Source organism: Anthonomus grandis, chromosome 13 (assembly GCF_022605725.1).
Source record: "Anthonomus grandis grandis chromosome 13, icAntGran1.3, whole genome shotgun sequence".
Taxonomy (NCBI): Eukaryota; Metazoa; Arthropoda; class Insecta; order Coleoptera; family Curculionidae; genus Anthonomus; species Anthonomus grandis.
In genome coordinates, this window is record NC_065558.1 from 8,721,718 (window position 1) to 8,746,817 (window position 25,100).

A 25,100-nucleotide genomic window follows, 5' to 3' on the forward strand; every position below is an offset into this window, starting at 1 on the left:
TGAGTTAACTCCACTGCTCTCTTTATCATCTTCTTCTATTTCTTATGTATTTTTGTATCAAAATATATTGAAATTTAATTTCATGTAGAATTCCAGAGCAAATGCTCTCAATAAAATACAATTCAGGCTGAATCCAGTTTATTTAGACATTTAGTCCAGTTATTTATAACAACTATTATTATGCACATAAACATATAGAAAACTGGCTTTTATTTATTTCATCTATTGTACTATATGTTATATAAAAAAAAAGATGTACATAGAAATATCCTATAAAAGTACTAACCTAGTAGCTAGACTAAGCTATTATAGGATTAGGTATCGATTTTTTAAAGAAAATTCTTTGGCATTTAAATGAAAGATTGTCGATATTTAGGTACTACAATTCTTTGGACTCCACTACATATTTAGGACTTAAAAACTATTTTTACAAGATAAAAAAAAAGAAAAGCTAACAAACTAATCCTTAATATTTATAACATCAACAACATATACTGCATACTTAAAAGTTATGAAAGACATATCGCTCAGTAGTAGTAGTAGAGATGAGAGAGGAAAAAATATCGCTACCACTCGCCTCAATAATTTCGTCCTCTATAAATGTGCACTACAACTAACTAACTAAAAATTAAAAATCGTGATCCTCGTAGCTGTCCTTCCTTTCTCGCATATAACTGAGAGATGGGGTGCGTATAACAAACGAGGACTCCGTCCCTGGAGTGATCAGGGGCGTACCGGTGAGACTGATGGCCAATGGTAAAGCAGTCGGGTTGCACAGGTTCGATGCCCCACGGTTTTCTGTTACCGAACGATAACGAACCGGTCTTGAGAGTCTGTAAAAAAAAAAACAGTTGAAATTAGAAAATGAAGATGAAGATGAAGATGAAGATGAAGATGAAGATAGTGAAAAAAAACAGTCAAGAGAATAAAGAATGCGTCGTTTTATGTACATGAAAAATGACAATAAAGAGGAAAAATAAGCACATGTGGAAGAGAAGAGAAATTTATATAAGAGTAATGGATTATGAGTGTTTTGTTTGCACCCACCATATTAGTAAAAGGAATAACGATATATAAGAATAAGGGTATAGGATAATGAGAAAAAGGAGCAAGAATGAAAAAAAGAGTAAATAAAACACAAGATAAAGAGAGAAGAAGTGCATGTAAAAGAAGCGAAATTACTATTAGAACAAAACTGGAAAGGTAGTAAACAGATGCCTGGATCAACGTTACATGAGAATAAGGACACATAATAATGAAACTAAGCAGAAGAATAAGAAAAACGAAACCGAGAAGACGCAGATGATGACAGTGGGAATAATGAGTTGATTGTCTTTCTTGGTCTAAAGTCTTTCTTAATATATGATTGTGAAAATAGAAAATTCTGGCGGACTATTTCGAAAAGTAGAAGAAGCAAAAGAAAACGATGCAGAGGACAGAGAAGCAGAAAAACAAGTATAAGAAGATAAAGAAAGCAAGTAAGAAAATGCATGTTTCAACATCTATGAAAGAACAAGCCTATCAACCACTCTTGAAAAAATAGTTTTTTGTAAATAGAGCAAAAAATAAAATAGAGCAAATAAAAGATCAAAAAGAAAAAGTTGTATAAACAAATAAAGAAAAAAATAGGAGTAAAGAAACAGTACAAAAAAAACATACAACCAGTGAAAACACTTTCTATTTTAATGTTATAAAGTTGTTATAAAGTAAACGAAGAAAACAAGAAAAAAAATAGAGAAGGTGAACAAGTATTGAAAATCGAAGGATGAATTGTAGAAGAAAATGGAGATAAAGAAACACTATTTAAAATATTTATCAAAGACAACATATATGGGTATTGGAAGGTTAAAATGAACTCAAATTTAGGTTTACATACCTTTATTTTAAAAAAAATTGTTTCAATAATGATAAGGAGAATTAACAGAAAAAGATAAAGATAAGTAAGAAAACAGCAGTAAAAGAAGAAAAGGAAAAACAAGCAGAAGAAGAAGAGAACCTGGAAAAGGTAATTATTTAGAAAAATAAAAGTGTTTGAAATAAATAAGGATTTACTCCCGGGCAGTTAAAACATATCACCCTAAACTACCTGGAAAAAACGTCAAATGCTGTTAAGAAATTTTAAAATAGTAAATACCTGAAATAAAATTGCAAATTACTTCAAATATTTCAAATAAAATGGAAACTGACTTAAAATGCTTTAAGAAGATAAAAAATGTTTTCAGATACCTGAAAGGAATTTTTATATGGTTTTAAATGCCTAAAATAATCTGGAAATTGAACTTCCAAAAAAATGCCTTCGAAAGTTTGGCATAGAACCTGATCTCGGAAAATCATCGAAAAATTTATTTATAATCTCTGGAAAATGAAGGAATGACGTAAAATGCCTGGCATAGATCTTCTAGTACTAACTCCGGGCTCCGTTACTAGTACAATGAAATTAATTCTTTCTTTGTCAGTTCTGCATCTGTTCAGTATCAAAATGTATGTTTTTAATAGGTGAGATAAGGAGGAAAAGTAAAAAAAAAAGCTGATAGGGAAGAGTGTAAAAACTTCTTTTTTTACAATAGAAAAAGATGAAGAAAACAACGAAGAAGATGAAGTTAAAGCCAATAGTGAATAAAAATAATTTTTTATCATTTGACAAGGAACTAGTCAATTATTCATGTTGGATCAAATCATCTCAGGTTTAAATACTTAGAAAGAGAAGAAGAAGAAGACTGAGAAATAGGAATATAAAAACTAAAGTTCAAATAAATATTAGTTATTGTTCTTTTGTCAATGTTTAAGATTCATAAATCTCCTCGTAGAGAGAAGTTAAAATAAAGAAGGAAAATGACGGAAGTGGTAAGAGAACTTTATGAAGAATTTAAAAATTTAACTGGTACTAAAGGTATAAAAAGAACATTGATATACACCTCCAAAGAGCCAAAAATATAATATTTTCATTTGCGTATACCTCAAAAACTATTCAAAGTATGGCATGTGATCCAGTAAAGTTCATAAAAGTTTACATATAGAGTTCGAAAATATAGAAAAAATATAAAACATCAGCAAATCTCGATAAAAATAGAGAGAAAAATAAGATAATTTTTCTAATAAAACCATTCACTTTTACCGAGGCAAAACCTCTTAAGAGAGTTTAGACAGTAGCGGGCACTTAAGCCACTAAAATACTAACAGCAGGAATTACAACGTATAATATCCTAATTTCTGTTATAAATGCGGAAGCATGAACCTTCTGTTAGTTATCTATTAAATGGTTTATGCTTAAAGTTCGTTACTTACTACCAGACCCCAAAAATACACTTTTTTAATTAATAATACATTAAAAAAAAAGAAGCTGCTTAGCTGCGGCAGACCCTTTAATTAGATTTATATTTTCCGCAGTTTTTCACACGAGAGGCTTGACAAGACGATATCATTCTTAATTTGGAGGGCCAGTTGTTATTTAAGGGATAAGGTCACCGTCACGAAATTTAATTTCCCACCAATGGCGGTAACTAACTAACGCCAGTTTATGGCAGATTTTTCATTTTCGTGATAACATTCTGATTAAATCAGTGCGTTAATTAGGGCTGGATTTATATGGAGGGAAGATAAAGTGAGGAACTGTTAGGGTCTTAAGGAAACTCACGTTTGACGCTGTTATAATGTCCTAAATTAGAAATTGTATAGCTACAAAGGTTTATGCTTATTTGGTTAAATTTAGTGAATAAGAATAAGTTTATGTTACTAACTATTGTTCCTCGTTTGAATTTTGTTGATCGGTCAATGCGTTTTTGAGTAATTCATGAACAAAGATCAAAGGGATTTGATCAAGGGCTGACAAACTTTTAAAATTCTCTTCCCTGATCGATCTGTCTTTTACTAAGTGTCTACTTCAATGCTTATTAAGAAATGCGTATGATAAATGTGTTGTTTCTCTGTTTGCTTGTCAGTGTTTAATAGTATTTCAAATTTTGAAATGGTATTTTAGTAATCTCCATAAACTCTCCTTGGTATGCCCATTGTCCGATAAATACCGAAAAGTTTCTTAAAGGCCATCACAAACTATTTTAATCCCTCGACAAGTTTTTTCCAATAAACGAACGTTTCCCGTTAAAACTATTTAAGCAAATTCGAAAAATCCCCACTTCGGCATACTTTTCTTGCAATATGCCGCTTGCAAATACTGTCCCACCCTCGTTCTTTCGAGGTTTAATCGATCAGGCGATTCGCATTCCTCTATGTTTCGAAATTGTCTGGAACAATTCCGGAACTCATACACACATACACAGGAGGAATTACTTTTCTGTTTGATTTGCTGTTTATTAGATCGGAAGCACCGGCATCGGCGAATTCGGAATCGAGAGAGCTAATCACTAGTGGACACGATGTTACCCAAATGTTTGAAGGACGTGAAGACACACAATCGGTTTAATTTGTGTAATTGTTGAAGTTTCTTTTGTGTCGTAATAGTTTTAACAAGGAAGGGACATTTGACAATACTGCTTAATATTATTTAATTAAGTTCGTCTTGCTTGCAATTACTCGCTTTCGCTTTATTGTAATGAATGCAGAGGTTCGTATGCAGAGAGCTTGTTTCTGGTGGACGTTATAAACTCACTTCCTTTAGTAGTAGACTATGCTTTGTCATACGTTATATTCAGAAAACACTGCATAACCAACCTAAAGAGGATCAATTAAGCTAACATCTACTTAAACAGACCAGAAAGTTTTCAGCTACAAATGCTGTTGTACCCTTGTGCCAACTTTCCCCAAAAAAAGGGTGAAAATTAGCTGCATTAAGAGACACAAAGAAAGTAGTGAGTCCTTAAATCCTTAGGTCCCCAAAAAACGAACAAATGTCAGGCTTATGTCTACCAAAAGATGCCAGAAAAGCAAGGTTTTGAGAAATTGGTCAAACGGATAATTAAGGAGGTTAATGAAGGATATAGTTGCCAGGGCCGGAAGTTGAAGTGTTCGAAATGTAGCAACGCAGGGCACATAGGAAGACAGTGTCCAGAAGATGCTAGTTCCACTCCCTCTAAAGTAAGAATGGTCGATGTCATTTACTAGGCTGATAAAAAGAGGATCTAAAGTCCAATAGTCCCAAGACTTTCCAGAAACTTTTGATCACTTAAAGAGGCTCTTTTTCTTAGCTATTTTCTACCTGAAAGAAAATTTGTATTGGACATCAACCCTAGCAACGTAAGTCTAAAGGCCATCAAAATCTTGTAAAAAACCTAAAGGTAGATCTCGATATCCAGACAGTCCTAAACATCAAAAGCTCTCTGTGTGACCCGTTTCTTACCATTGGCTTCATCACGACAAGCCGATCTTCAAAAGAAATATCCAGTAAACGAATTATTAACATTCATTTTGTTGATAGGTCACCTTGCTGGTAGAACTATATAAATATTGTAGACGTTCTAACACTACGCCTGTTTTATCCCTTTATAGTTTTAGATTACATATGATCTTTTTATGGAAATAAGCTCTTATTACTCACTATCGTTCCCGGTTTAAATTTTATTAATCGGCCCATGCGTTTTTGAGCAATTGGTGAACAAAGATCAAAGGGAATTGGTCAAAGGCCGACAAATGTTAGAAAATTCTCTTGCATGATCGATTTGTATAACGTAGATTTCTCCATGGTTGAGAGTTAATTTTAAGGGTAAATTTAGAGATCAGGTGCAGGAGGTAAGATATCAAACTTAAAGGTAATTTTTGAAATATAATAATAGAGTTAACAACAGATTTTTCAACTTTGCAAATCTAATTTAAGATTAAATCTGTCAAAAAAAATTTCATTAAAAAGAATATATATAGTAATATTAACCATAAAAGCTAAAAGTATTATCTAAAGTACTAATAAAGCAAATATGAATAGAATTAGATCAACAGTTTGGCTGACTTCTAATCCATAAATAGAGACCTCCAATCATTTCTTTTCTAAACTTGAGAAAGTCCTCGATCAGTCTTGAATCACTTTAACGCTACGAAGTCCAAGCCATATCTCATAAATCTTAAGACTCTTATTCTATTGTCTCTTAAAGGGACAGATCGTCTATATTCTATGAGATCCCTTAACTCCTAATCAATTCCCTAATAGGTCCCTCCCAAAGTCTATAACAAGGACTTTCTTCAAGACTCCATTATGTTTTGAAACATAATACTGATTTTATTAGCTCATATTCATTCAAAAGCTCCATGGAATTTGATAACCTTCTTGAAGATATGCTAATGCATTCTTTATTTCTTTAGAAGTCAAAAACCCTTTTCCAAGGATCCCACCATGCGAATGCTTTTTGTTATTAGATAATTTTTAATTTTTTAAGAGCTTGAATTATTTTAAATTAACAAAAAAAGGTTTTTCATGCTTAATAACTATTTCCTCAGGGGTAAGAGCAACAATTAAAAACTCCTTTAATATCAAAGTTTGTTTATTTGTTTGGAAGCCTGTAATATTTACTATCATTTACTGTTTAAATTTTATTGATCGGTCTAACGGTTTTTGAGTAATACCTGAACAAAGACCAAAGAGAATTGGTCAAAAGCCGACAAATTTTAAAAATTCACTTTCCAGATCGATTGGTATAACAAAAAAAATTATACTGATCCCTTGATGCCTGAGGGTTAAAAGAAATATTTTCAAGTTAACAAATCTTTATTATCCACTATCATCTGGGGTTAAAATTCTTCTCTTTTTTTAACTTTGGATTCCCTTAGGTTAGTAGATCTGTTAGTTTAAGGACCACAACAAGACTTACTTATACACAAAACACTAAGTAATACCCATCACCTCGCTTGAACTTTTCGAACTCCTCCACGACACCCCGGCTCTGACATACCTCTGACATTTGCAGAGCAATAACCTGATGAAGGCCGCCCGAAACGTCTTGTTGAACACCGTGTAGATGATCGGGTTGATCGTGGAGCTGACGTAGCCGAGCCAGAGACACGTGACCACCACGTGTTGAGGTACCTCGCAGTCCGGACAAACCGCGAAGATGATGTTGAGGATGAAGAATGGAGACCAGCAGAGCACGAAGGTGAAGAACACCAGGCCAAGGACCTTGGAGGCTTTTTGCTCGGTCGCCACCGAGTTGGAGGCGAAGGTTTTTCGTTTCACTTTGCCAGCTAGTAACCTGAAAAGAGAAACTGATTGAAAACTGTCATTTGTGCCCTTGTAATAGCTAAGAAACTAGGGTTAAACTGGGTTATTCTTGTAGACCACGATGACGCTTATATATATCTTGTCTAATTTCCAATATGTAAAATACGGCTTTAGACCAATTTGCACTTGTATCTGCCCATTTCTACATCCAGTTTAATTAAAAGGTCAACAGTTTATGAAGGTTTAAGATCACTGAGCATATTAAGGCGTTTTTACGTTCACAGTGAAATTTTGTGGGAAACATGTAATCAATTTTGTTGGGAATTCGTTATCCCGATCGATCGGTATAAACACTAAAAACAGTATAAAAGTCTTTTTTATCCCTTCTTGTCTAACAGATGAACAAAATATTTTAAAGAGCATTAGTTAGTATCACTCTTTGTTGTTTTCTGTTTAAATTGCATTGATCAGTCAAAGAGTTCTCAAGTAATTCGCGAACAAAGATCAAAGAGAATTGGTCAAATGCCGACAAGTTTTAAAAATTGGCCTCTCTGATCTATTTAAAAAAAATTCTCCTTAATCATCCCCTCAGGATAATGAGTCTTCATTATTTATGTTTCAGTGGAACATGTGAGACACATGCATTGTATATGTTCACTTTTATTTATTTATTTTAAAATTTCTATGATGATGACCTTTAAGTTTGATATCTTACGACAGTCTATTGAAAGTGATCACCTCGAATTCGGAGATTTTCGAGATCAGGTACATTTTTAAACTTATCCTTAAAATTAACTCTTAATTATCAAGGGATAAATATGGAGAAATTTATGTTATACAAATCGATCAAGGAAGAGAATTTCTAACATTTGTCGGCATTTGACCAATTCCCTTTGATCTTTGTTCACCAGTTGCTCAAAAACGCATGGGTCAATTAATACAATTTAAATAGGGAACGATAGTAAGTAATAAGAACTTGAAATTATTTTATTCAATCTAAAGCCATGAAGGGATAAAAAAGGCATAGTCTTATAAATTTAATTTAATGTATTTTTTATTTCTGCAGAAATCTTTACATACTAGAGGAGAATTTTTCGACAGAAGATTTTGAATATATATATATACCTATCTTATTGAGTACCTAACAATTGTCTTTTAAGCACGTGTTTGTACTTTTTACCAAAATTTAAAAATTGTAAACGGTCTTATAAATTTTTGTATCTGCTTGTACAACTTGTAAATACCTTAATGATAAGACCTTTTAGCCCAAACTTTTATATCAATTTTTTTGTAATGCGTTACTTAATAATTGTTTTTTACTAGTCTCTTTTTAAAACAGTGTTGTAGTTTATCTTGTAGACTTAACATTTTATTAAGTCTATAATACTTTAATATTTTAATATAGAACAGGTTATATATTACTCACAGTAGTACAGGCTTATGTAGTTATTATATGTTATCTGTCAATTTATGGTTTTTTTTGTGCAATAAATAATTTGTACAAATTAGTTTGAAGTATAATTACAAACAGTTAGCTTATTTTGATTTATTCTTTTCTTAATAAAAAACTTTGTATTTCGTAATAATAAAGTATATCCTATCTTATTTACCTATTGGCAGTTTATAATTTAATTTTGCTGCTCTATATCCTTTTGGATCTATTGTTACATTGTAATATTTAATTAATATGTCTTAGTTTCTTTTGTTTTGCAATAGTTTTAACAAGTTTGGACAATATTGCCTTTGAAGTCATTTTAAGCTTGATCCAGGGTAAATAAGCCTATTTCTACCTAAGAAATACTTTCAGGCATTTAAGCTCATTTGAAATCATTTTTCCTTCCAGATTTACTCCAGAATTTTGACGAACCCAAAAATGTTTATTTAACCGATTTATACGTGGAATATATAAATTAATTGAAGTATTCCAAAAATTAAATTGAATACTCCATATATTCCCTTCGATAGAAAAAACGTAATATAAACTGAAAAAAAAATAGACTAAAACTAAAAATAAAAAAAAAGCAATTTTCCTTTTTTGAATTTTAGTCCTAAAATATGTTCTTGGAGAATTCTCTCTCATCATCGATCTGTATATCCTTTAATAACTAGCGCATTTAATTCTGGAACTTTCGAACTCGACCGAAATCATGTAAGAACTGTATATTTCATATAACAATAAACTTTCTAAGCGCAAAAAATTTATACCGCACACTAAAACGGCATAACTCTAGGCCTCCTCGTCTCTAAACTGCTGCTTAAAAAAAAAATTGCCAAAACTTTCCGAGAAAACTGCAAGTAAAGCGAGTTTCCTTCGGTCCTATAAAATACCTGACCGAAATGATAGCGTTGGTTACACGCCATTTATAACTTGCCCGTAAAACTTTTCCAATCCGATCACAATTTGTAGGTTCGAAAGTTCCCCCGTGTAATTACTGGTAAGTATCGCCTCTATATATATATACATTTATATGTATATGTTGACCCTACTTTTAAATTGGATTTTTCTGAAGAGCGTGGCAAGGGGGAACATTTTTACATTTTACCGCATATTTTTACTTAATTGAGGCATTTCAAAAAGTTCAATATGGATTTTCAGAGTTTCGAATTCACTATCCTGATCGATCTGTATAAACAATGAAAAGACAGACAGCTATAGAATATTTGAAATATTTCACATATTAAATTAATTAATCTAAAATAATATTTATTTCAAACATACGGCTCAATGTCAGTCAACAAACCTGAATAATTAAAACCGTATTGTAATGAAAGAGTATTAAAAAAAACACCTAAAATCCCTCTGGAAAAACCCTATTTAAACATACCAAAAAGCCCTTTTAATAAATTCACTTTCATGGCTAAAGGGTCATTAACACCCCGGTCGTGGCTTGCAAAAATTAAAAAAAAAATTGAGAGCGTTTTTATGAATTTTTCGGATAAGTGTAATATATGTCCCGCGTAATGTACATATGCACGTTTCGGCGAAATGTAATTTATGTATGTATAACATAAAGTGCATTCAAAAGCGCCCCTTTTATACATATATACGAAAATATTCCGTGGGAACATACGAAAACTATTTGTTTTATGATATTATTACGCTGTTTTATAGGGATTCACTCTGGAAAGTTCTGGGTTCCACAAGAGTTTTATTACATTTAAGAGATTGCGGTTTGTAAAGCTTCTTATGCAAATTATTTTGTTGACAAAACTGATTTTATTAAGTACTCTTTTCGTTGTATTTTATAAAGCTATTTTCTTGGATAATTAGGTTTAAAACATGTTTTAAAGTAAAAAAAAATTATATAGAATTAAAATAAATTGGTTTCATTAGTACAGGTTTTAACTCAACATCCCGTGGCAGAGTATTCCTTCAATATTTTTCCATAAATTCTCAATATTCTATTAAATTTTAATTAATATTTTTAATTCGGAGTATTCTTACTCTTATTCCTTAAATATTGATGCTAATACTATATATAATTCATTAGAATATTCCAGGCAGTAAATTGCATTTTACCTTTATAAGGTAATCACGGCATTAACTTCAAAGGGAAACAGGAAAGCACTAATCTGTTAGAAGCAATAAATTAATAATTAAGTGCCAATTTCATAATACGTTGGCCCTTTATTCGAAATTAACTTATCGAATAAGTTCACGTCTAAATGGACTTTGAGCATTCAATGCTAATTATTCGGGGGTTTTTGAGCAAGGGAATAATTCGCCAAAATCAAATATCGCCTTATAAATTTATTATTAATGTGATATAGGGTAAGTTCGAGAATTAAATGCGCAAATTATTAAATATTATACAAATCGATTAAAATAGTGAATTCCTCAAAAAATGTAGAATTCAAATTTCTGTTTTCTACTTTCAGTATTTCTTTGGAAATTGACACGTTTCTTTTAATAGAAGGGAAAATTAAGGATATTTAATTTAATTTCTAAAATATTTTAATTAATTTGTATATTTTACAATTTAAAAAAAAACAACGCCAAAAATCCTAAAATATTCTAAAAAAATAAAACACCCCAAGTGTCTATAATTCTATTGCTGGATTGTGTTAATAAATTCAAAGTCCTTGAATAAACTGCGAAATTAATCCAAAAGCCTAAGACAGGATTGTCAATAAATTTAAATGGAAAATTAACTTCAAATCTCCGTAATATATCCAGAATGACGATGAATTCACAAGGGTAGCAAGTTGCTCCAATCATCTATAAAAATGGCTTTAAATTCTCTGTAGGGCGCTTCAAAAGCCTAGCATAAAAATTTAAATCACCCCAAATGCCTAAAAGATAAAAATAGTTATAAAATATATAAAATTAGCTTGAAATTCCTTGACTAGGTAAAGAATGACACTAAAGTTGTAAGTTGTTTCAATATCCTTAGCAAATTGTTTCAATAAATTAAGAAAAATTACTTAAAATCCCTTGGAGGTAGCTTGAAAAGTTAGGAATTGAATTAAGCCTGGAGTAAGTGTGGTACGATTTAAAAATGACTTTAATACTTTTTATTTTCCAGGAAGAAATTACTTTATGTACCTTCGATTAAGCCTAAAATGGCTTTAAAGACCTGAAATAAACAGGGAAATCAATCTAAAATCCTGGAACAGGACTGTCAATAAATTGAAATAAAAAATTCTTAAATCTTCGTAATATATGCAGAACGATGATAAATTTAGAAGGGTATTAACTTTTTTCAATAATTAATAAAAAATGGCTTTAAATACTCTGAAGGAAGCTTTAAAAGCCTGGAATAGAATTTAAAATTACTTCAAATTCCTAAAACATATAAATAATTATAAATTTATTAATATCGTTATATAAAATATACAGTTGTGACATGATTTCGGTTATAGTGTGTTATTAATGCGCAACTTAATAAATATTATTCGGTCCGATAAAAAGAGCGAATTTTTAAAGGAGCTTTAAATGCTTCAAATACTCTGAAGGAAGCTTCAAAAGCCCGGAATAGAATTTAAAATTACTTCAAATTCCTAAAAGATATAAATAATTCTAAATATATTATTATTATTACATAAAATATACAGTTGTAACATGATTTCGGTTATGGTGTAAGTTCGAAAGTTCCAGAACTAATGCGCAACTTAATAAATAATATACAGTCCGATAAAAAGAGTGAGTTTTTAAAGAAGTTTTAAATTATTCAAATACTCTGAAAGAAGCTTCAAAAGCCTGGAATAGAATTTAAAATTACCCCAAATTCCTAAAACATATAAATAATTATAAAATTTACAAAATAAATAAATTACAAAGTCTTTAAATCGGCAAGTATAAATTCTATAAAGAAGTGGTCCTAATATACATCCTTGAGGGACACATACAAATAGAGGTATATTATTAGATTTACAACTTTTCAAAACTGTTTGCTGTCGACGATTACTCAAAAAGAAGTAAAAAACTTAACTGCATAATTTAAAAAGCCGATCTCCGGCTAATCAACTTATCTATAATTTATTTATATAAAAATTGTAGATCTGCTGTATCATGAGAAAAGCCAACTTTCAGATACACTCCTTTGCATTTAAACCAAATAAATTTAAGAGGCTTACAATGTATATTTTTAAACTCTTAAATATGGTTTGATGGTATAGCGACCATACTGGGTAAGAGTATTCTAAATATGAACGATTAACATATGAAAAGTATGAGTTAAGTGCTAAATTTATTGTCAAAGATTTGAGAGTTTCTAATAATGAAGGCTACCATTTTATAACATCGAAGATTTCAATCTTCGACATGCAAATTAAAGGTAAGTAAGCCGTCAAAAATAACCCCCAGGTCCTTAAAGTGAGTTGATTTTATAGTGGAAAATAATACAGTTTTTTTTGAGTATAGAAAGCTACACTACATTTAGAGGCATTTAAAGGTAAATTGTTTTTCTTGCACTAGTTGTTTACTGAATTAATGGCCGCTTGGCGATTAATGCAGTATTCAATAGTGGCTATTCTATGGTAACAGAACTTAAGAAGTAAAAATAGAATTTAAAATTACTTTAAATTCCTAAAAGATATAAATAATTATAAATTTATTAATATCGTTATATAAAATATACAGTTGTAACATGATTTCGGTTATAGTGTGAGTTCGAGAATTAAATGCACAAGTTATTAAATATTATACAAATTGATTAAGATAGTGAATTCCTCAAAAAATGTTGAATTCAAATTTCTGTTTTCTACTTTCAGTATTTCTTTGGAAATTAACACGTTTCTTTTAATAGAAGGAAAAATAAAGAATATTTAATTTAATTTCTGAAATATTTTGATTAATTTGTATATTTTACAATTTAAAAAAAAAACAACGCCAAAAATCCTAAAATATTCTAAAAAAATAAAACACCCGTGTAGCAATCCAGCAATAGAATTAAGTGTCTTTAATTCTATTGCTGGATTGTGTTAATAAATTTAAAGACCTGGAATAAACTGCGAAATTAATCCAAAAGCCTAAGACAGGATTGTCAATAAATTTAAATGGAAAATTAACTTCAAATCTCTGTACTATATCCAGAATGGCGATAAATTCACAAGGGTAGCAAGTTGCTCCAATAATCTATAAAAATGGCTTCAAATACTCTGGAGGGAGCTTCAAAAGCCTGACATACAAATTTAAATCACTCCAAATGCCTGAAAGATAAAAATAGTTACAAAATATATAAAATTAGCTTGAAATTCCTTGACTAGGTAAAGAATGACCTTTAAAGTTGTAAGATGTTTCAATATCCTTAGTAAATTGTTTCAATAATTCAAGAAAATTTACTTTAAATCCCTTGGAGGAAGCTTGAAAAGTCTGGAATTGAATTAGGTCTGGAAAAAGTGTGGTAAAATGTGAAAATGACTTCAATACTTTTTATTTTTTAGGAAGAAATTACTTTATGTACCTTGGATTAAGCCTAAAATTACTTTAAAGACCTGAAATAAACAGAGAAATCAATCCAAAATCCTGGAACAGGACTGTCAATAAATTGAAATGGAAAATTAATTCCAAATCTCTGTAATATAACCAGAATGACGATAAATACCCACAAGGATAGCAAGTTGTTGAAGGAAACTTTAAAGCCCTGCAATAGAATTTAAAATTACCCCAAATTCCTAAAAGATATAAATAATTATAAATTTATTAATATCGATATATAAAATATACAGTTTGTAACATTTCGGTTATAGTGTGAGTTCAAAAGTTCCAGAACTAATGCGCAACTTAATAAATATTATACAGTCCGATAAACAGAGTGAATTTTCAAAGAAGTTTAAAATGCTTCCATTACTCTGAAGGAAGCTTTAAATGCCTGGAATAGAATTTAAAATTACCCCAAATTCCCAAAAGATATAAATAATTATAAATTTATTAATATCGTTATATAAAATATACAGTTGTAACATGATTTCGGTTATAGTGTGAGTTCGAAAGTTCGAGAATTAATGCGAAACTTAATATATAATATATGGTCTGATAAGAAGAGTGAATTTTCAAAAAAGTTTTAAAAACCCTGTTCTTACATCCTGTTTCAGCCTGATCTTTTTCGAAATTAATACATTTCTTTTAATAAAAAGACAAAATTCAATTTAATTTCTGGTATATTTTAATTAATTTAAGTACTTCAAAACAAACCAATAGTCAAAAACTTTGTCAACTTCACTATTTAAAAAAAAATGGATGTACCTCCTAAACTTACCTAAAATTCGTAAGATTCGAGGTGGTACTATTCAACTGCAACTTCAAAGACCTCAACCGACAATTTCTCGCTTCTTTCGCGATATTTTCCGGAGTCTGTGTGCACTGGTCTCGTCTCAACGAGGCCAAACTTCCATTTCCGCCATTTGCGAACGACATTTGGCTCTCCGTTAATCTCATATTGCCTGACCTATAACATTAGAAAAAAAAATATAACCATAAGGAATTTAAAAATTGGAATTTAATGCCGATATCGAAAGCTCCGGTTATAGTCGAGGGGAAAGATTGAATAATCCACGGATCAAGGGAGATTGTTGCCAAAGGAAATTTGACGGAGCCCTTTACGAAGTCGAGAGTCGGGAAGGTATTACCAGAAATTTCCTATTTCTATGGATAAAGGTGGATGTAAGGGGAGCAATAGCGTAGTAAGTGAGGGTTTAAGTTATAAAAGTGTGAAATTTGTAAGGAAATATGGAATTAAATTTGAAGTCATGCAGTTTGGCCTTTGTTATTATAAATTAAGGCGACGTTGCTGATTATGGGTTGGGTTAGTTTGAATTAATAATAGAATTTAAATAGAATTGGTTTTATTAAATAATGAAAAATTCTTAAACAAAGTAGATACAGGAGGCGACGTATTACGAGTGGAATACCAGAAAGAAATTACAAGAAGAATACCCCTAGTAGATATTATTGCCAATGTGGATAATAAGCTAGTTAGTAAAGGAATACTATGATAATATAATCAAAGGTAATCGAATAAAAACACTCAAAACTAAGCGCTAATACCAATGATTAATATACAGATCGATAAGAAGGGTGAATTTTTTAATTTATCGGGATCTGACAAAGTCAGTTATTTTGACGTCAATGTAAAACTCATTGTCTTATAACGTAAAACAAATTAAAACAACATGAAAATGCAGCTTAATTTTTGTCTGTAATGGCACTTTGTTCCATGACGTTGACATAAAAGGTCGTTACTATATTATAGTTTATTTAATCATAAATGTGAATTTTGCACAGTAATTATTATTTCTTACTAGAAAATTATCATTATTTTTAGCAAAATAAATGTTTACATGTTACGGACTAATTTTTCCGACAATCTATAAGACTATAGACTATATAGGCTTTACAACAATATTATTAACAATTTTTCTTCTCCATTCAATGGTTTTTGAAATATCTAAAATTTTTCTTACCGACGAGACTCAAATGACCCAAATTTTGACAAACCTTAAAAATTTTTGAAATCTCAGAACCTAAGGTCCAGATGCTTACAGATTTTGCTTGCTCTGGTTAAGATTGAACACAATTTATAACGAATATTCTTCTGAATATTATGCTTCTTGTTTCACGTGAATAACCCAATTAATTTTTGAGATATTGCACTTTAAAGTGAGATATTGCACAAATTTCTGAAATAAATAAGAAATGTACCTAAAGAGATTCCAAATTTATTTATATTTTCCAAATTCCTGGAAGATATAAATAATTAATTTTAATGCCCAAAGGCGTAGAAAGGGTACATTTTAAATTAAATTATAAGTGTTATTTACGGTCGAAATACGTATGATTTTCGAGCAAACGAAAATTGGAAATTGCAGATTTCGGCTTCAGTTTCTTAATGAGAGGAAAATTGGCGCCCTACATGTCAGTTTTTTTAGTGTTTCGAAGTGTTACTAAACAAATATTTGCGGTATCATCTGAAAAACAAGTGACTTTTCTCTTTTGACATTTTAAGGAAAAAATTGATAAAAACAAATGTACCGGACATAAGATTATCATTAATTAAGCTATGAAGAGTCTCTGAAAGAAACTAAATGCGTTTCAATATTATGCCAGAAAGGATTTGAAAAATAGCTTTAAATAGCTTAAAAATTAGATCCAGAAGATATTTTTTATTACTTGAAATGCCTGGAATATGATAAAAATTTATTTTAAAGGCCGTTGTAAGGGTAAATTTTAAATTTATAAAAAATTTTACTCACAGTTAAAATTTGCATAATTTTCGAGCAAAGAAAAATTGTAAAATAGAGATTTTCGCTCCGGTTCCTCAATTTTAAATTTCGGAATAAGAGGAAAATTGGCGCCCAACATGTGGGTATTTTTTTCAGCGTTAAAATTTTTACAAAATGAATACTTCCTTTATCATCTGCAAATAGGTGACTGTTTCCTTTTGACATTTTAAGGGAAATACCGATAAAAACAAGTATACAGAGCATAGGATTATCTTTAGTTAATCAATAAAAAGTCTCTGAAAGAAATTCAAAGTGGTTTTCAGTGCTATGCCAGAAAGGATTTAAAAATAGCTTAAAATAACTTCAAAACCTGGTCCTGATTATTACTTGAAATGCCTGGAATAAAATTAAAAATTGTCCAGGCTTAAAAATAATAATTCCCTAAATTCCTGTAATATATTAAAAATTCATTTTAAGACCATAGAAAAAGTAAATTTAAAATTTAATTATAAATTGGTAACATTTATAGTGGAAATTCGTATGATTTTCGAGAAAAATAAAATTAGAAATTGCAGATTATAATCTACACCTCAGATATACTTAAATCAAAAAAGTACTGTAAACTGAGAGCTTTTGCCGATGATACCCAGGTTTATCTTCACTTCAATCATCAGGATTATTTCCATGCATCTTCTTTAATAAACCATGACCTGAATTTACTTAACCAGCTTTCTTCTTGCCATAATCTAAAACTTAACCCTCTTAAATCAAATGTTATGATTTTTGGACCTAATAAAGATTTTTTTTTAAATAATTTAAAAATCTTTTTAAATGATGTTTCTCTTCCCAAGATGGATCGTGCAAAAAATTTAGGCACTGTCCTGGATACTGAGTTGAGGTTTCGTAAATATGGTAACTTGTTAATTCAGAAGTCATTTTTGTCGTTGAAAATTTTATATAATATTTGTCAGGTTCTTAGTTTTCATTTGAGGAAAATGCTTTGTGAGCCCCTGGTCCTGTCCAAGTTCGACTACTGTGATTTTATTTATGGTCCTTGCTTAGACATTGCAGATAAAAATCGTATTCAGAAAGTTCAAAATGCTTGCTCACGGCTAATATTTGGATTACGAAACATTTCACACACATTTAAAGAGCTTAACTGGTTGAGGATAGATAGGCGCAGAGAGTTACACTTAGGTAATTTTTTATTTAAAATTTTATTAAACGGAATAAATTTGTTCCTCGTTTAAGCGTTCACACAAGAGTGATCCGATTTCCGGAGAGGATGACACTTCCTCGTCATTCGACTGCAATGTTTTAACGTTCTTTTACGTACAATGCCATTAAACTCTACAATAACCTACCAATTGAATTGTCAACTTTATATCAGAAGAATATATATTGTTCTTTATTTGGGTATTTAATGAACTTAATAGAGTTAATCTTTATATTGTAGCTTAAGTTTATGACCGTTAAGTAGGGTTCAGTAGAGTAGCTGTCTTAGCTAGACTGCGCCCTGCTTCTCGGGTACTTAATTATAGAATGTTATTATTGTTATCTACATCTGTAAATTTTGAATAAAAGACATTTATTATTATTGGTATTATTTTGGCTTCAGTTCCGTAATTTAAATTTTCAGAATGAGAGAAAAAATGGAGATCAACATGTGGGTCAGGTGGTTGGGAGGAATATTTTGTGATGTGGGTATTTTTTTTTCAGCGTTTAAAAATTTTACCAAATAAATAATTGCATACAGAAAATATGAAAGAAACTTTAAGAGTGTGTCAATGATATGTCAGAAAGGTCGTTAAAATAAAGACATTACTTGAAATGCCTGGAATAAATTAAAAACTAATTTTAAAGCCCAAAGGCATAGAAAGAGCAAATCATAAATTTAATTATAAGTGTTGGAACCCACAATGGAAATTCGTATAATTTTTGAAATAAAAAAAAATTGGAAATTGCAGATTTTGGCTTTGGTTTCTCAATTTAAAATTTCAGAAGAAGAGAAAAATTGGCGCCCAACATGTGGGTATTTTTTTTCAATGTTTGGACGTTTACAAAATAAATATTTGCTGTATCATGCGCAAACAAGCGACTTTTCTCTTTGAACATAACAAGGGAAAAATTGATAAAAACAAATGTATAGGGTACAGGATTATCATTAATTTAACTATAAAGAATCTGTGTAAGAAACTTTAAGAGCGCGTCAATAAAATGCTAGAAAGGAGGTCAAAATAGATTCAAATAGCTCTAAAAGTTTGATCCAGAAGAAAGTTGACATTACTTGAAATGTCTGGAATAAAGTAAACATTAATTTTAAAGCCCAGGGGCATAAATAGAGTAAATTTAAAATTTAATTATAAATGTTACCCAAAGTGGAAATTCGTATAATTTTTAAACAGAAGAAAATTGGAAATTGCAGATTTTGGCTTTGGTTTCTCAATTTTAAATTTCATATAAGAGGAAAATTGGCGCCCAACATGTCGATATTTTTTCCAATGTTTGGAAGTTTTGCTGTATCAGCTGCAAACAAGTGACTTTTCCATTAAAACTAAAAACAAATACGCAGGCCAGAGGATAATCATTAATTTAAAGAGTCTCTGAAAGAAGCTTTAAGAGTGTTTCATGGAAATGAGAAGATGTTTAAATGGATTCTAAAAGCTTGATCCAGAAAAAAATTGGTAATAATTGAAATCCCTGGAATAAAATAAAAAAATTGTTTTTATTGCAGATTTTAAAATAATATTTGCCCAAGTTCCTGTAATAAATTATGAGTATATTATAAAAGCATAAAGGCACAAAAAAGGGGAAATCCGTTAAATAGATTCCGAGCAGAAGGGAACTGAAAATTCTAGGTTTTGACAAAAGCAAAGAATTCTCATAAGAACGAAACCTTTAGACGAAAACACGCTTTTCACTTCAATTGAACGATTACCGAATAACCTGACCGGTTTGATTACAAATGCTCTATTTACCTGTAAAACCGCGAATTTCCACCTATCAACCAAAATATATAAATCGTCCTTCGGAAAACATTCCAACCGATTTGTCGAACCACCGTTTTGATATCACTAATGCCATTAGAATTTCACTAATTAGTAATTAAAGTCTAGTTCGATCAGAAAGGTCGACATGAGTGGCTCGCAAAAGCGATTTCGAACGGTAATAGCATAGATAGGATTCAATTGTGACGGGGTAGTGGGACGATTTTAGTTTGAATTCGAGTTATTTCGCTTCGGGATATGTGTGGCTATCAAACTATTTATGTTCCCTTATCCCTTTATACCTTTTGTTTGTGATTTAAGTGTAGGAAACTAAATGGGCTCTAATTGAATCGATATGAAATATATTCGTGCAATGTCACGTTAAAATGGAAAAAAAAACATATATTTGAAGCGAGTAGGAGAGTGGTCAACAGCAATTAATGTTACAAATTGAACCAATTTATAAATGACTGCTGATGTTTTTTTTAACGGACTAGGTAGTTTGTTGCGTTTTTTTTTCACAGATAAATTTAATAACTGCATGTAGTTTGATGTTTTATTAGCGCCCAACATACGGCTATTTTTTTCAGCGTTTGGAAGTTTAACAAACTTAATACTTTCTGTATCATCTGCATACAAGTGACTGTTTCCTTTTGACATTTTAAGGGAAATACTGATAAAAACAAGTGTACAGGGCATATGATTATCATTAGTTAATCAATAAAAAGTCTCTGTAAGAACTTCAAAGTTACTTCAGATAGCTTTAAAACTTGATCCAGATGACACTTTTTATTACTTGAAATGCCTAGAATAAAATTAAAATTTTGTCAGGCTTTAAAATAATAATTCCCCAAATTTCTGTAATGTATTAAAAATTCATTTTAAGACCATAGAAAAAATAATCAAAAGCTTGATTCAGAAGAAAGTTGACATTACTTGAAATGCCTGGAATAAATTAAAAATTAATTTTAAAGCCCAAAGGCATAGAAAGAGTAAATCATAAATTTAATTATAAATGTTCCCCAAAGTGATTATTCGTATGGTTCTCGAGAAAAAGAAAATTAGAAATTGCAGATTTTGACATCAGTTTCTTAATTTTAATTTTCAGAATGAGAGAAAAATTGGCGCCCAACATGTGGTTTTTTCCAGTGTTTGGAAATTTTACCAAATAAATAATTGCATACAGCAAACAGAAAATATAAAAGAAACTTTAAGAGTGTGTCATTGATATGCCAGAAAATGGCTCCAACAGCTTGATCCAGAAGAAAGTTGACATTACTTAAAATGCCTGGAATAAATAAAAAATTAATTTTAAAGCCCAAACGCATAGAAAAGGTAAATCATAGAATTAATTATAAATGTTACCCACAGTGGAAATTCATATGATTTTTGAATGAAAAAAAATTGGAAATAACTGCATGTAGTTTTATTAGATAGATAGAATTTTTTACTCTGAAATATGAAAATTCTGCAATTCAAATAAATAAACAAAATATGGATATTTCGGAAGCTATACATGGACTGAAATACTTGTTTCCTTAAGTTATATCATATCTCCTATAAATTTATTTATAATTTCACAGTTAAAGAACAATTTTTTTGAGAAAGGATAAAAACAATATTATTCCTTCTAGGCAGTTATTAAGTTGAATTACGTCCAGGCAATTGAGATTCTTGTTTTTTCTAAGTAGTTAAAGCCGTTTACTTAAAGTTCAAAAGTTGATACTTAATATTAATATATTTTTAGGTAGTTGTAAGGTTTTACTTCCAGGCAATTGAGTTTCTTATTTAATTTAGGTAGTTAAAGTTAATTTTTTATTGTCTTTTAGAAACTTCACTTGTTTTGACTAATCGGTTTGACAAAAACCTGTTAGGTATAAAAGTAGCATTAAAAACTTTATCAGAAAAATTTTTTTCTTTACATAAATTTCGACTATATGCATAGTTTTAGAAATTTTTGAAAGAAAACACGGTTACTTTATTCTTGCAGGGTAATTCCTAATGTATAAGCTTAATTCCTAAAATAAAATTTTGGATAGGGATTATAGTTTTCCAGATTTTTGGCAAAATTCGTATCAGTTGTAGCGTGTGAGATAAAAATGTAAATATTTCAGTAATGTAAATATAAAGGGAGTAACTTTACAAAAAAAAAAAATAATATTGTTCAAAAGGACCTTGATATAAATAAATCAAAAGACAACCTGTAAAAATTTGGATTACATTCAAAGTTTTTAAAATTTTTGGTAAAGTTTCAGAGACAGTTAAAGCGTTTTAGGTAAAGTGTAAATATCGCGACAAGAGGTGACTTTACAAGAAAAAATTGTTAATATAATTGTTGTAAAGCAAATTCGAATAAGTCGATATCTCGAAAAGGAGTAACTTTACAAGAAAAATGGTTATTATAATTTTTGTAAAAAAAAAATCCAGTTAACAAGTTTGCCTGGAAGAGATATAAATATTTTACTAATTCCAGGCAATTGATGAATTTGATCTTAAAAGGTTTTCAGTATCAAATTCCTGAATTGACAGAAACTATAAGAACCCGTATCTCATTTCTCAACTACTTGGAAGAAAGAGAATTCATATATTGTGCTCAAATTATTAAAAGTCCACGCAGAAAATTCTGGGTTTTTACTTAAACGAACCCCTAGTTATTTTACAACGTGCTCCTAGATATTTATTGAAGTTTTGCTGTTTGCCAGCTGCCTGAAAGAGATATAACTGTTTCATTAATTCCAGACAATATAAGAACTTTTTTCTTCTTTCTCAACTGCCTGGAATAAAGAAAATTTATATATTATTTTCAGATTATTAAAAGTCCATGCAGAAAATTCTGGGTTTTTATTTAGATGAACCCCTAGTTATTTTACAATGAGCTCCTCATTGATATTTATTGAAGTTTTGATGCTTGTCAGTTGCCTGAAAGACATAGAAATATTTTACTAATTCCAGGCGATTGAGGGAGTTATTCTTCAGAATTTGATCTCAGAAGGTCTCCAGTATCAAATGCCTGAATGGACAGAAATTATAAAAACCCGTATCTCATATCTTAACTACCTGGAAGGAAAAAAATTCATATAATATTCTCAAATTATTAAAAGTCCACGCAGAAAATTCTGGGTTTTACTTAAACGAACCCCTAGTTGTTTTACAACGTGCTCCTAGAAATTTATTGAAGTTTTGCTGTTTGCCAGCTGCCTGAAAGAGATAAAACTGTTTCATTAATTCCAGACAATATAAGAACTTTTTTCTTGTTTCTCAACTGCCTGGGATAAAGAAAATTTATATATTGTTTTCAGATTATTAAAAGTCCACGCAGAAAATTCTGGGTTTTTATTTAGATGAACCCCTAGTTATTTTACAATGAGCTCCTCATTGATATTTATTGAAGTTTTGCTGCTTGTCAGTTGCCTGAAAGACATAGAAATATTTTACTAATTCCAGGCAATTGAGGGAGTTATTCTTTAGAATTTGATCTTAGAAGGTTTCCAGTATCAAATGCCTGAATGGACAGAAATTATAAAAACCCGTATCTCATATCTTAACTACCTGGAAGAAAGAAAATTCATATAATATTCTCAAATTATTAAAAGTCCACGCAGAAAATTCTGGGTTTTTACTTAAACGAACCCCTAGTTATTTTACAACGTGCTCCTAGATATTTATTGAAGTTTTGCTGTTTGCCAGCTGCCTGAAAGAGATAGAACTGTTTCATTAATTCCAGATAATATAAGAACTTTTTTCTTGTTTCTCAACTGCCTGAAAATAAAGAAAATTTATATATTGTTTTCAGATTATTAAAAGTCCACGCAGAAAATTCTGGGTTTTTATTTAGATGAACCCCTAGTTATTTTACAATGAGCTCCTCATTGATATTTATTGAAGTTTTGCTGCTTGTCAGTTGCTTGAAAGACATAGAAATATTTTACTAATTCCAGGCAATTGAGGGAGTTATTCTTCAGAATTTGATCTCAGAAGGTTTCCAGTATCAAATGCCTGAATGGACAGAAATTATAAAAACCTGTATCTCATATCTTAACTACCTGGAAGGAAGAAAATTCATATAATATTCTCAAATTATTAAAAGTCCACGCAGAAAATTCTGGGTTTTACTTAAACGAACCCCTAGTTATTTTACAACGTGCTCCTAGATATTTATTGAAGTTTTGCTGTTTGCCAGCTGCCTGAAAGAGATAGAACTGTTTTATTAATTCCAGACAATATAAGAACTTTTTTCTTGTTTCTGAACTGCCTGGAATAAAGAAAATTTATATATTGTTTTCAGATTATTAAAAGTCCATGCAGAAAATTCTGGGTTTTTATTTAGACGAACCCCTAGTTATTTTACAATGAGCTCCTCATTGATATTTATTGAAGTTTTGCTGCTTGTCAGTTGCCTGAAAGACATAGAAATATTTTACTAATTCCAGGCAATTGAGGGAGTTATTCTTCAGAATTTGATCTCAGAAGGTTTCCAGTATCAAATGCCTGAATGGACAGAAATTATAAAACTCGTATCTCATATCTTAACTACCTGGAAGAAAGAAAATTCATATAATATTCTCAAATTATTAAAAGCCCACGCAGAAAATTCTGGGTTTTACTTAAATGAACCCCTAGTTATTTTACAACGTGCTCCTAGATATTTATTGAAGTTTTGCTGTTTGCCAGCTGCCTGAAAGAGATAGAACTGTTTCATTAATTCCAGATAATATAAGAACTTTTTTCTTGTTTCTCAACTGCCTGAAAATAAAGAAAATTTATATATTGTTTTCAGAATATTAAAAGTCCACGCAGAAAATTCTGGGTTTTTATTTAGATGAACCCCTACTTATTTTACAATGAGCTCCTCATTGATATTTATTGAAGTTTTGCTGCTTGTCAGTTGCTTGAAAGACATAGAAATATTTTACTAATTCCAGGCAATTGAGGGAGTTATTCTTCAGAATTTGATCTCAGAAGGTTTCCAGTATCAAATGCCTGAATGGACAGAAATTATAAAAACCTGTATCTCATATCTTAACTACCTGGAAGGAAGAAAATTCATATAATATTCTCAAATTATTAAAAGTCCACGCAGAAAATTCTGGGTTTTACTTAAACGAACCCCTAGTTATTTTACAACGTGCTCCTAGATATTTATTGAAGTTTTGCTGTTTGCCAGCTGCCTGAAAGAGATAGAACTGTTTTATTAATTCCAGACAATATAAGAACTTTTTTCTTGTTTCTGAACTGCCTGGAATAAAGAAAATTTATATATTGTTTTCAGATTATTAAAAGTCCATGCAGAAAATTCTGGGTTTTTATTTAGACGAACCCCTAGTTATTTTACAATGAGCTCCTCATTGATA

General features: G+C 30.4%; 1 protein-coding gene across 2 annotated transcripts in view; it reads right to left on the reverse strand.

Moving 5' to 3' along the window:
• Positions 1 to 219: 219 nt before the first annotated feature.
• LOC126743936 (5-hydroxytryptamine receptor 2A) overlaps positions 220 to 25,100 on the reverse strand; it is a 93,626-nt gene continuing 68,745 nt past the window's right edge. The window contains exons 5-7 of one of the 2 annotated variants that reach the window (XM_050451218.1): positions 14,800 to 14,988; positions 6,834 to 7,130; positions 220 to 833 (exon numbers count right to left, since the gene is read on the reverse strand). In XM_050451218.1, the coding sequence (XP_050307175.1) occupies positions 629 to 833; positions 6,834 to 7,130; positions 14,800 to 14,988 (691 nt within the window). In that variant the 3' untranslated portion in view covers positions 220 to 628. Of the gene's footprint in view, positions 834 to 6,752; positions 7,131 to 14,799; positions 14,989 to 25,100 lie in introns of both variants that reach the window. The other variant, XM_050451219.1, reaches the window with a different exon arrangement.